Source organism: Amyelois transitella, chromosome 25, assembly GCF_032362555.1.
Source record: "Amyelois transitella isolate CPQ chromosome 25, ilAmyTran1.1, whole genome shotgun sequence".
Taxonomy (NCBI): domain Eukaryota; kingdom Metazoa; phylum Arthropoda; class Insecta; order Lepidoptera; family Pyralidae; genus Amyelois; species Amyelois transitella.
The window spans coordinates 244,042-257,374 of NC_083528.1; the positions used below are offsets into that span (position 1 = coordinate 244,042).

A 13,333-nucleotide genomic window follows, 5' to 3' on the forward strand; every position below is an offset into this window, starting at 1 on the left:
TTTGACCTTCCGGCAAGAATTCCGAGTGCACAACACCGCGATGGTCAAAGAAAACAGTCAACATGACTTTGACTTTTGAACGGCTTTGGCGTGGTTTTTTCGGTTTCGGTTCAGTTGGAAGGCGCCACTCCGAAGCTTGTTGACTAGTTTGCATGTCAAACTCGTAAACCCACGTCTCGTCACCAGTAACAATGTGTTTCATGAATGTTGGGTCGGAATTGACTCGTTCTAGCATGTCCTCAGCGACTCTCATGCGATTGAGTTTTTGAAAAAAATTCAGGTCTTTTGGGACTAGCCGAGCGGCAACATGTTTCATACCCAAATTATTAGTTAAAATGGTACGGATCGACTCGTGAGATACAGAAAGTTCGGTGGCTATCTCTCTCAAAGTTGAATGAGGATTTTGAGTCACTATTTCCTTCACTTTTGCGATGTTAACTTCAGTTGCAGACGTTGATGGCCTACCAGAGCGAGGCAAATCTTCCATCACATCTCGACCGCTTTTGAACGCTTTGTACCACTCATAAGCACGAGTTTTTGATAAAGTCGATTCACCGTAAGCCTTCTGTAACATTTTCCGTGACTCCGAACACGATATTCCATTGGCAATGCAAAATTTAAGACAAACTCTTTGTTCGATGTTTTTATCCATTATGAAATTAGCAATACACACTAGATATGATATAACTAAAAATAGCACTGTATTTAATGTAAACAACAGATGCAACTCAAACTCCGCGCCAAAATGGAAAACAGTTGTGCCAATCTAACAACAACAAAAAAAACAAAAATTTGAATTTGGAACCATAAATAAATAATCCATTCCCGATACTTTTCTGACTGAATGTATACTATTTATGTATTATTACAGGAGTCCATGGGCGGTTCGTCGTGCGCGCCGGGCGCGGGCTCCGGCGGGGCGCGGATTTGATGCTCCGGGCCGCAGTGAGCGCCGACAGCATCCACACCACCGCGGTGGCGGGGACGCCTCTCATTGGCGGACTGAGTCGCGCAGGCAGTAACGCGTTGCGCGTCACAATTTCAACATAAAAAACAGTCGACTTTTATTTCAAATTTCAAACGCGGATTTAAATTTGGAATGTGCGGACGGAAATGTAATTTTTTATAATTATTGCTGATGGTTGATTTGACTGGCAAGTGACTGCAGTTAAGAAATATAGGCGAGACACGGAACTAGTATTAAAAATGCAAATTAACTTGCCTTTGTAAATTTCTCTCTGCAGTCTGAACCGTTGAATCACAAATACTATTAACAGTAACTGAGCAGTAAAAATCGTGATTAGATTTGTAAATCCGCGTACGATTTAATTTATAAAGCGTTTTGTCACTATCTCTGTATTGAATAACTCCAATTTTCATCTTATTAACAAAAAAAAAAAGAATTAATAAGAGTTTTTCTGCTAAGCTAATTATTTCAAATTGATTTGTAAAATAAATAAAAATTAAAACAGAAAAAAAAATAAGTACATTATAAAAGTAAAAGTGTAAGAGAAACTATTTTTTTTGAACGAAATCAATTTAAAATTCTCTTATTAATTCTTCACGATCAGTGAACACAGAAATAAAAGCAAAAAAAAAAAATATTTTCCAAAATTAAAAAATTCTTACCGCCAATGGTCAATTCCCGCTGTCACTCAAAAGCTGTCTTATGTATATAGTATTTTATATATCATAGAAAACAAGTCGCGTCTCCGCAGGTCCGGTAAGGTGATGTGATATGCACACAACACAATGCAGAAACAGAAGGTAATCTTTGTAACAATTCGTGTAGCATTGAAAAATAGTCGACTCTAGAAATATTGCCGTTTAAAAATACCGAAAGATCTGAAAATTAAGGAGATAAATGTATATTCTAACACTAAGCAGGTTTGATTCTAAAGTAAATATGAATAAGTATATTTTTTAAAATAATGCTTGTGCAAAAAAATAAGGTTGTATTTTAAGCTAAACAGCTGAACGTGGCCTTTCAGTCTTGGTCAAGACTGTTGGCTCTGTCTACCCCGCAAGGGACGAGACGTGACTCTATGAATGTATGTACTTTAAGTTACTTGTAAGCTATTAACGAGTTGCCCGATTTCTTACGAATTATTATGTACGATAACGAAAGAAATTATTTTAAATGATAATAGATTTAAACTTTATTCCGGTTTATTCTCCAGAAATTAATTGAGAAAACTTTAAAAACTTTGTAGTTTTAAAATATGTATAACTCATTTAGTTTAAATAAAATATTATATGCCTTAAAAACATGAATAAGAAATAAAAAATTCCAAAAATGTTATCTAAAACAGTTTCGTAACTATATAAATGGTTTAGTGCCCGCATGGTTTTAAGTTATTGGCTACTAGATAGTCATTTTATTTCTGTTATCGAAGATTACCTTCTGGATACATTTTGTTGTGGCCAAAAGACGGTTCCACCAAAACTCAGTCTTTACACGTAACTTTAATTTCTTTTCATCCAAAAAATAAGTAATTTCACGTGTTCAAGATTTGTAGAGTATTCCGTCGTAAAATCCTTACCAAAATCGTTCAAGCGCGATATCTTTTCATTTTGTAGCAATAATAATATGACATTAAAGTTATTTCAATATGTCACGTCACAAGGCTGATATACTAGGTGTCTCCATAAAAATCTATTGCTTGAATTTCGAGGATGGCAGCTTTTAAAATGAAATAAAATAAATAATAAATATTTGACATTTTTTGTAAATTATGCAGATTAATTCATTCTAATATCGACTAATTTGGCAGCTAGTATTTATTGCTAAAGTAGAGAGTGACATATTGAAAAGCTATGATATAGTATTATTTTTTATCGAAAAAAAAAATAACTTGAATAATGAACGTACGAGTACATCCCTGTCGACGCAAAATAATAAAATTCGAAAAAAATGTTTCATTTGTAAAATGCCTCTTATCTAGTTCGTAGGTGTATGTGTTTTTTTTATGATTTATTAATTTAATGATAGTGTTACATCTGTTACAATTGGTATTTGGCGTAGTGCGGGCGCACCGGGCGACCCTGCTGGTGACTTCCGCTTTAAAATTAGATCTGTCAACAGATTTACTGTTGTATAATGCAAATTTTGATATCGGTTTAAATTTTTAATTCACTGCCATTGGTTAAAAAAGGAATTATAAATATCAAAACATTAAAATAAAATAAAAAAAGAACACCACAGAAAGTACTGGCCACTCAGAATTTGCATTATAAACCCCCAAAAAAATTAAAATGAAATTCTATATTTGCAATTGGAATCGTTCGAATCTGGAACGCGGGCGTTTCTCACCGTCAGTGTCGCGCCGGTGCCGCCCCAGCACGGGTGTTTACGCTCGCTGGTTGGCCCGAGCTCTCCGAAAATTAGATAGGACGCACTGCTGTGATATACTCATAGGCGTACGATCCGCACGATTTGTCGTACGACCCGATTTGTGTCCGAAGCGCTTTAAAAAAAAACCCATAATTATTTATTTGCATAAATATGAAATGTTGCAAAGAAGAACAGCCTAATTTTTGCATGCAAACTGTAGGTAAAACTGATTATCACTAGGAAAAATATCTAATAAAAGTGGTTGAATTTAAAAACCGATATTATTAGGGATTGATGATGAATATCCATTGATAAAATGGATATTGATCATTTGGTTTGTGACTTGCTATGAAATATCAAGGTTTTACACCATTTTAAAAACAAAATATTTTTTGCATTTTTGGATAACCTCACATTCAATTTCAATGTAATTTAATTCGACAGCTAAAGTGTCAGATTTTAGGGCTCCCAGGTGGATCTAGTAAAAATGAGCGAATGTTACAACTGGCTTCAACGATTATATCAAGAGTAACTTATGATTTGACTGGATTTCGAGTGCCGGCACATAGTGAATGGTATCATGGGAATCCTTTAAAGACTTTAAATTTGTGATAACATTTGAAAATGTAACATTGGCTTCAAAAGTCAATAAGATGTCGACAAAGTCGACCGTGCTTACAATGGGCCAGACTGATAAGTTCGTATTTAGGCCTTACGGCTAAAAGTCGTGATTCTAAACCAATAAAAGTGGGTGATTTACGATTCACAAAAGAAAAAAAAATACAGAAGCTTTTAATAGGGTTCTTTAAAAAAATAATTAATTACTAATTATAGCGTTTTTCATAATTCCTTCAAAAGGAGTTTCTCAACGATTTAAATTTGGAAGCGTCGTCGGACACAAATCGGTGAGAGTCGGACGCGACCGCCGGTCATGTATCGCGAGGATCGTATTTGATGTAAATAAAAAAAAAAGAATTAAATTCAAAATTATTTATTTTCTATTTTCATAATTATTCTGTTTAAATTTTTTTCGGTTCGCTGTCTCTGGAATTTCGTATTTTTTCCGCCTATTGAGAGGCAGCGTTGCGGTCGCGTCCCCTGGATAGGTTAAGTATGGTTTGGTAAGCACCCAGTGTTTGTTTGTTTGTCCGTGCGAGTTGTTATAGGTACAAAAAAATAACTTTAAAAGCGATCGTAGGTTGTAAGTAGATTTGAAATTAAAAAAAAAAATTACTTAGATATTCCTAAGAAAATTCATTTAAGCGAAATTTTGAAGGCGAGGTCTGAATGATAGTCATACGGTAATTGATATCTGAAATGAAACAATTGAAAACACAAGCCACTAACAAAATGAAATAATTAAAAAAAAATGTATAAAAGGAGACATGAAATGTGTCCATAAAACAACCAATAACAACTCGCGACGTGCGCGAGTGTGTGTATGTATATATGTATGTATGTGTGCGTGCGCGGGACGCATAGTTGTAAGAACGATACAGCGGGCGTCGGCGCGCCTTACACTATTTTTTTCATGGTTTTTGAACACTATACCGTAATTTATCATTCAAAAAAGTATCTACAAGGAAAAAATTCTAAACATAATTATTGCGAATTTATCAAAAAATAAAGCGGTATAGTGTGCAGATACCTTTACTTCGTGTTGCATTTCTTTCGCTCGCTAATAGCATCCGTCTGCCCGAACCTTTATATAGTATAGGAGCTAGCCACACAAAAACACACTTGTTTGTTAAATTATGGATTAAATATTATTGAAGGGCAAAATAGTAGGGATTAAAATTAAATGTACGGTTTCCTTTGTTAAACTTCTAATTTTGAATATTTAATTGTGTGCTAGCTTATATATTATATCATACGCGTTAAGTAAACATTATCTAGTATATGTCTGTCACGCTCTTGTCTATAAGCAGAAAGCAAGATGCAAATATTGGATCTTGTTTACTATAAACGCATTACTGACGTGTAACGTACCATTTTGTAACGTGTCTAAACACGTTTTTTTTTTAAATTAAATCTGCAACGAATACTGTTGAATTATATTTCTCCACCACCACGAGTACGGCTTACACGTCGGTACTAAAACTAGATTAACCTAGTTTGTAAAATAATAGTCGGTGAACGCGGCTCGGACACCGTCGGCTTAACACACGTACGACGTTGTGTACATATTTTTATCATTATTTTTTTAATATATATCCTACATAGTAGCTAGGCGTTAGGTTCTACGTTTTCGAGTCAATAAATTTGTATGCGGTAAGCGAGATTCAGTTGCTTTGCCAATCTCGCAGCTTACCATCAAAACGCTTTAAAATAAGTATCTACTCATTGCCCAGGCGAGGCATAGAGGTCAATGCAGCCATCTTTAGATTTACCTGTAATCAATAAGTTTGTATGTTTCCGTATACGATTGTTTTCGAGGCAACTGCGAGCCGTAGGGTGTCGGCACGTCACGCTGAACGTGGTAGAAATTTTTTGGCCATTCAAATGTCTTTTTAGCAGTCATTTATTAGAATCAGTCGTTGGTTTCTCAGACTACATTAGATTTGACACCTGCCATGTTGATGTAATGAATCTATGCCTTATTTAATAATAACCATTTAATACTCTGATAATGCATAGTCGATGAGAGTTCAGCTACGGTTTTTTGGACTTAACGTGGCGGCACCCTGCGCAACTGCTAATCTGCAATCGACATTTTCCGAAGTTAACACTGCCGCAGCTTCGCCATTGTGATCCGTTTGTGAACTTTCTCATAGATGTAATTATGTTTGTTTGTAACGCGCCGCGCGGCGTGTGGCACGGCGCGCGGCGCGACTAGTTTTATAACGACATACCCTAGATCCACAAACATCTCACAATCTGGGAAATCGTACGTAACAGAATGTAAACTAGTGTATTTTTCACCTTTACGATTAATAGAAATAGTAGTCGCTCGAAGCGACAGTAGGTTAATTTACGGTACATTCTCCTCCGAGACCACACTCTTAGCGTGGCATTGGTGACGTCCGATAAAGTGAAGAATATAGAGAAAAAAAATACCTATATAAAGATCACTTTCTATATAAATAGTTGTATATCTGTCGGGCGCGGCGCGGCGTTAGCCAGCGGCGGCGGGGTGGGCAACCGCGACAGTTCAGTGTTCCGTACCGCTTGTCGCGAATCGTGGCTTCATTTTAACTATTTATGGTACAAAATATAATTTTAGTTCCATAGAGGTTTAAGATCTAAGAGTTTATATTTAGAGGTTAGTTCGTGAAGATTTTACACGACATGCTTACGAATATGGATCTGAAATTGATGAGACACATTTTTCGGTAACAAGAAAGTAAAGCGCCATCAAGATTGGTGTTATTGGTAAATGTATTTAAGATCAAAGATTCATATTTTTGCATTCGTGTTAAAATCTGAGACGACTAAAGAGCGATCGTTTCGCGGGCTGTCGCTCGATGCTCTATAAACTAAAGAGATATATAACTTGAAAAGTTAATGTTATCTAGGTCTGTCTGCATGCCGCGAGGCTGAGGCCATCTGTCGGCATTAGGCAGTAGTTACGATCGGGATTCGCTGTGGTTTTTATTTTCGAGATCTCCGTTCGGTCGGGCCGGCGGTGTGGGGTCGAAAGAACGTCGAAAAAGTCAAGACACATATAACCATCAAAATTTTTGACAGAAGATATCTTGACAGAAAAAGTAAAAATAGTACAGTAATAAATGACATAGCTCATACGTACTGTGAATAAAGATTTAAAATTCTATATTTCAACAACATAGTTGCAAATCTCTAGTACTAGAAGTAATCAGATCTGGCAAGAAACGACAGTTTCGTAAATTTCTTACGAAGACTTTAGAGATTATAATATCGTATGGCAATAGATATGACAATATGTGTCAAAAAACGGATATGTCCCGCCGGCCCCCGCGCAGTCCGAGTGGTGTCGTGCTCGTGTGCTGCCCCTGTGATATCCGCGGCTCGCCCAACCCGACGCATACGCTCATCCCCACTCCCTACACTTCGCCCTTTTGTGATTGGCCGTTTACAAGTGCAAAATCTGAATCTTTAAATTTGAGCGTGAAAATTTTGCGCTAGCTCCCGTACTATAAATATATCTAAAAAATAAATCAAACTCTCATGAATTTGATATCATTATGTTAAGACAAATACAATTAAAAATAATTAGACAACGCGCTAGGCGCAGCTTTTCTGTTAAGACGTCGTTGACCTTCAGTTAACCTACCGAAAAAGCAATGCTAATCAAATTAATGTATTGACGTGACTTGTAAATGGTTACAAAGGGCCTCCCCTTACGCATGGTTTGCGTATTATTGTATTGTTTCTAAAGTTTGTCGTATTGTTATGTTCGGACACGGCGTGATTGCTCTTCTCCACTTTTTTTAACCAATAAAAAAAACTTTAAACTTCTTTATATGTCAACTTAAGTGTAAGAACAAAACGCGTGAGAAAAAGATTTTTCTTTGAAACTATCCAAAATATTTCTCTTCAATCAGTTACGGTTTTTGTTATTTTTATTGTCCCCTTTTTATGTGGTTATATTTGTCGAATCACACAATCACGCCGTGTGATGCAAGCGCTGAAGTGATAGTCAATTATTATAATATTCATTCGCAAAGCAATGTCGCTCGCACACTCACAAAAACAATTAAATCATCTTTTCGATTACTTAGAAAATAGCTCTCAATGTTTTGACAGACTGAATTTTCTTCAAGCTCTCGTACTATACGTATTTCAAATTTAGAATAAAATGTAATAGTAATTTCCACGAAGCCATATTTACGTGTCAGTCTGTCCGAACAACTCAAATGTCTAGTTTCCAGGATAGAGTTTTAGTGTGAGTGCTGCGGCGACAGTGCTGCCACGCCGCGCCCGACTCCCTATAATGTTACTACATAGGTCACTACGCGAAACTTATAATTAAAAAGATCAGAGTTATAATAGTACGTTAGTTTTAATTATATTTCTGATATTAATTGATGTTTTGCTAAAGATAATTTATCAGCGTTATGTTGTTCGCGCGGAGCCTGCGGGAAGCGTCGCAGCCCCGCGGTATTGTTTCAACGGTCCTACTGTACTAGTGTTATTGTGACAACGTTAGATGGCGCTAGGCTGCAGCTGCGCTTGCGCATCGCGGGTATGCTGAAAAAAAAGAAGTAATAGTCAGATGAGATGGTGGTTTTTCCCATTGTTTAATAAAGAATTGCAGAATATATTACTAAGATTAATTCATACTAATAACATCCACTAATACAGGTTGTTATCCAGATAATATGAATAATTCCGAGGCATGCTTGAGAGACGCGAGCACAGACGCAGCAGCTCTTAGTTTGTAACTTTTAGAAATGTTAGGGTTCTTGTGTAATAAATGTCAATGACTTTGAACCAAAATGTGCATATTGCAATCAATTTAACCAAGAATAGTTCAAAGTAAATCAGTTTAAAGCCTATCTATAACAATCGCAGAGTTATAGACTAAGAGCTTGATGCGCGATGTCGCCTGACGTGGAAAATTGTGAATTGAAGATCCGCGGTTTTGATGACAACTCCCTTATTTTAAAAACTTATTTTAGATATTTAGACCTGTATTACTTAATTATAAAAAAAAAGATTAATTTTGACCATTTCGTAAATATCACAATAAACGAAAGTAGTAGTAGTATTTAATTTTTTGCCATGTCATAAGGACCGTGCATCGTCGATCTGTCAGTCAGGCGATACCACCACAACCGCCACTATGTAACCTTGAAATTCATTTCTATTACATATAAGCAATACCACAGTACCTGAAAAATTGAATAAAAATTATAAAAAAAATGTAATAGTACGGTAATATTGGTCGGATACAAACTGGTTATAACTTGTTAAATCTGGTAACAGGCGGTGTTAATGCGGACTGGGGAAGCCACAGGTTTGTGTTTATGTTCCTTGATTTAGGCTGTCGAGAATGAGCGTTAAGCAAAGTATTTCCAGAATGATCTACGTCGCTCGTAGGTTCTTTTGTTTTTAGTAGTCAGTTAAAGGAAGTCAGCGAGCCGATTTTGCTCTGTTGCCGACGAGTAACGAAGCCCCAAGCACACCGGTTGGAGGCGTTTGTTCGGCTATTTGGAGAAAGGAAGGAGTGTAAGGACCTTGATATTCAGTAACACCAATGAGTCGATATAAACAAAGATGCACTTATCTCATTTACGCAACGTAATTTTGAGAATGGAATCTGATTTTCTGGACAATGCACTTATCAATGGTTCCGATTAAGACGTTGCATAAAAGCGATCAGTACGTTTTTTCTTATATCAGAGGTCCTGGTTAGGGTAGATGGTTAAAGGGATCACATGCGAGGTGATAGATTGTTTTTAGGAGTAGGGAGATCAACTGAGGCGTCCTTTTAGGTCGCATCAGTTAGGTCTTAAGATCTATGAGCGTGCCATACCACGGAAAGGGTCGTGTCGTCGCCGTCCATTTGCGGACGAGGCGGCGACGCTTCGATTCTGAGCAGTGCGGTTACGTGAAGTACCTTTAGGTACTCTTTGTATTAACGTCCAAGATTTAGTTAACAATGTGCGTTGTCGAAAACACTACTGAGAGTTTAAGGTTACGTAATGTATGAAAATATTAATTGCTAACAGCAATGGGGGTTAAAAATTTTCAATGAAGTGTCCTTTTTTCGACGGTGTTTGTAGGAGTTTTCGACAACGTATTCTGGTAACTACACGTTGTACAGAAGACGGACGGTCGTCTGCGATACTCTTACGTCACGGCGGACGGTTCAATATCAGAAGAAGAAAGAAAGAAAAAGTAAAAAATACTGCCAATTGATTGTAGGTTATACTTAAAGGATAATGATTTGTAGCGTTAAACGATTTCGAAATATTGTGTCCTAAATATTTCATATTTTATGTATAGTATTGATATGCGGTAGCTCGGTTACTTTCTTGCGTTCTTTTTGATGCGAGCCCCCGGGCTAGCTCTGGAAAGTTCGAGAGCAATCGAGAGCCATGTAAATGTTTTCCTTAGGGTGAGGATGATGGATACAAACTGTGTTCTGTAGGTGTACCGAAAGACAGGGCGTCGTCTAGATAGGTTTGCACTTGGGCGGGCGTCGCGGCCGCCATCTTGGATTCCCGGTGGCGCGCCGCGACATCTGTCGGTAATTAAGGCGGACTAAGTTCGCAGGAGGAGCTAAGTTGTAAAAAAAAATAGATTGCAATATAAATTATGGTTGTTAGGATTAAGAGACGGCATATTGGGTGTTGTGTATGAAGAGGAGGTTTGTTGAGCGTCCCTAGTGGAGATATAAGTAGGAATCGTGATTAAAGTCTGATAAAAAATGTATTTACCACTCTGTTAAACAAAGTTTTTGAAACTTCAACATTATATTATTGGAAAACTCCCTCTTCTTTGCAATAAAATTTAAGAATTAAAGTTTTTTTTAAATATTTAAACGAAGTGACAAGGATTCAGAATTAATGCACCCAATATGCGGGTAGGTGAAGTTTTGATATCGTGAAATGGAAATTGTTGGACTGACCGCTCATTTGATGAGGATAAAGTTTTGTTTATAGTTTGGTTTCTAAATTCATTCGTGTGTAACACGGCTCGCTTGAGACTGGTAATGTGTGTGAGCGGCGCGCGGCTGGTCTGTGGGAGAGTACGGCTTTAGGCACATCAAATTTAAAAAAAGACAAGAACTTACGCTACAATTTTACTTTTTGTATACAGTATGTTCTATAATGAAGTATCCAATTTCAGAAACTAAGTTTTGCTGCTTTAAAGCTTTTAAGCTTTGATCACATGGCGGTATTTTTGCACGACTATGTCATAATGATGGGCGGTAACTTTAAAATGTTTGGTATTTCTTCTGTTCTACATTAAAATCAGTAAATTTTTAATAAAAGTTTTTGTAATGAATGCCAAAAGACTGATACCCAAGGGACAGCCGCGCGCCGGAGAGATTTTGTATCCAAAGATTGTATAGTGTGATGTTTAACTTCCTATAGGTTTATTATACTAGTATTTTATATACATGTTATTTTTCTATTGTTTCGCTCTAGTTCGTATCGGATTTTTTGTATATTGACAGATCTCCAGACCGAATTAGAATTATGCGTGTTTGGTCACGCTGGCACATGGAAATAAAATTTTCAGCCATCTTTGAGGCTTCATAATGTGTATGTACGAAGTGGGCAATAAAAACAATTCATCGTATACGGTTTGCTACGTCACTTAATGAAAACGTCTCCTATCTGACCAAACACGGACGAGCGAGGGTTTGACTCCTCGCCGTCTCTGCCAATCGGCATAACGTTAATGCTCTAATGAATTCTAAATCTGTCACTTGTATTGTATATGTATTTTCTAATTTTTTGGAATGGTCAGTAGTCCACGCCCGGTGAATTGTCGTCCGGATTTGGCGAAGCATTCGGGCGAGGACGGTTTATATCGTACGGTTAAGAAAGGCAGTTAAACTGCGTCTAGATGGTGCTTGTGTGTACTTACGAAGGATATTATTATATATTATTTCTAAATGAAAAGTAAGATAACGTTTCGCCTATTTATTTTAAGAACGGAAGGATTATTCGAAATTGCTTTGCGGAATGTCTTATGTCCAATTTGATTTAGCTGTTTTTGAACCTATGTGAGCGTGATGCGATTGCCGCGCGGCCGACCGCGGCCGGCGCCATCTTGCGGCGTTTGCTCGTTAGTTCAGTCAGTATTGCCGCGGCGGTCGGCAGCGGCGAACGCGTCGCGAGAGGGCCGCTCGTGGCGGAGATTACTCGACATACACAAAGCGGAATATTGGTGCGCGACTGCGACGCGCGGTGTGCCGTAGGAAAGTTTTACGATAAATGGTGAAAAAATAAAGAAATTACAAAAATCCTAGGTCTTGTTATTTTTTTTGTCTACCCTTTCTAGGAAGTCTTAAATTTACTACAGAGAGATATCAAATGAGAAGCGCTGGTTTCAGTGCTCTGTTACGTAACACCATAAATTCATAGCCAAGATTTCAAAGAAGGTACTAAGGGCTGGTTCGACAATATTTGTGTTTTGCGAGGTGGCTCCGCCATCTTGACGTTCATGATTTTCGAGTCTTATTGTTTGCAGAGTGCTTTGAGAGCCGACTTGCCGACACGAAGCAATTATGGCGCCCAACGTGTGGCCAAGGTCTTGTTGCAAGGTCTTTTTATTAATAATAAAGAGCAAAACTTATTTTTATCACGAAAATTATTGCAAACAAGCAACTTGATTCAAAATTTGAAATTTAAAATGCCATCTCTTGCATAAGTAGTGAAACGATAAATCGCAACAAAAAAGTTACCTCGTCATTTTAAAGCATGCTTTTCCCCGTCGTATGTTTGTTGTACTTACGTCTTCATAGTAAGGTTCTTGTTAATATGAAAGTTGTTTATATCCCAAAGATGGCGTTTTGTAAATTTGTTTACATGTTAATTGTTATGCTTAACTACTTATAAAGATTTTTTTAAATATACAAATACAGTTTAGTGCCGTGTGGTTCCCGGCACCAATACAAAAAAGAATAGGACCATTCCATCTCTTTCCCATGGATGTCGTAAAAGGCGACTAAGGGATAGGCTTACAAACTTGAGATTCTTTTATAGGCGATGGGCTAGCAACCTGTCACTATTTGATTCTCAATTCTATCATTAAGCCAAATAGCTGAACGTGGCCATTCAGTCTTTTCAAGACTGGTGGCTCTGTCTACCCCGCAAGGGATATAGACGTGACCATATGTATGTATGTATGTACAAATACAGTTTATATACGTAAAAGATTAAAGGGCACGCTACACACCAGGATCATTAACAGCTTTAGCTTAAAATTAAAACATTGTAATTAAATGTGGGTTAGGTACCTACTGTACGGCTGGCAGCGGGTCGAAAAACTTCGTCTACGACCTGGAAAACATTTGTGTCTTTCGCGGACACCAGATTACACAAATAGGTGCAGATAGTA

The 13,333-nt window shown here is 37.3% G+C and overlaps 1 protein-coding gene across 2 annotated transcripts in view; it reads left to right on the forward strand.

Moving 5' to 3' along the window:
• The window catches only part of LOC106141524 (transcriptional activator protein Pur-beta-B), a 37,625-nt gene extending 27,032 nt beyond the window's left edge, over positions 1 to 10,593 (forward strand). For both annotated transcript variants that reach the window (XM_060951634.1, XM_060951635.1), the window contains exon 8: positions 872 to 10,593. In XM_060951634.1, the coding sequence (XP_060807617.1) occupies positions 872 to 931 (60 nt within the window). In that variant the 3' untranslated portion in view covers positions 932 to 10,593. The remainder of the gene's footprint in view (positions 1 to 871) is intronic.
• The last annotated feature ends 2,740 nt before the right edge of the window (positions 10,594 to 13,333 follow it).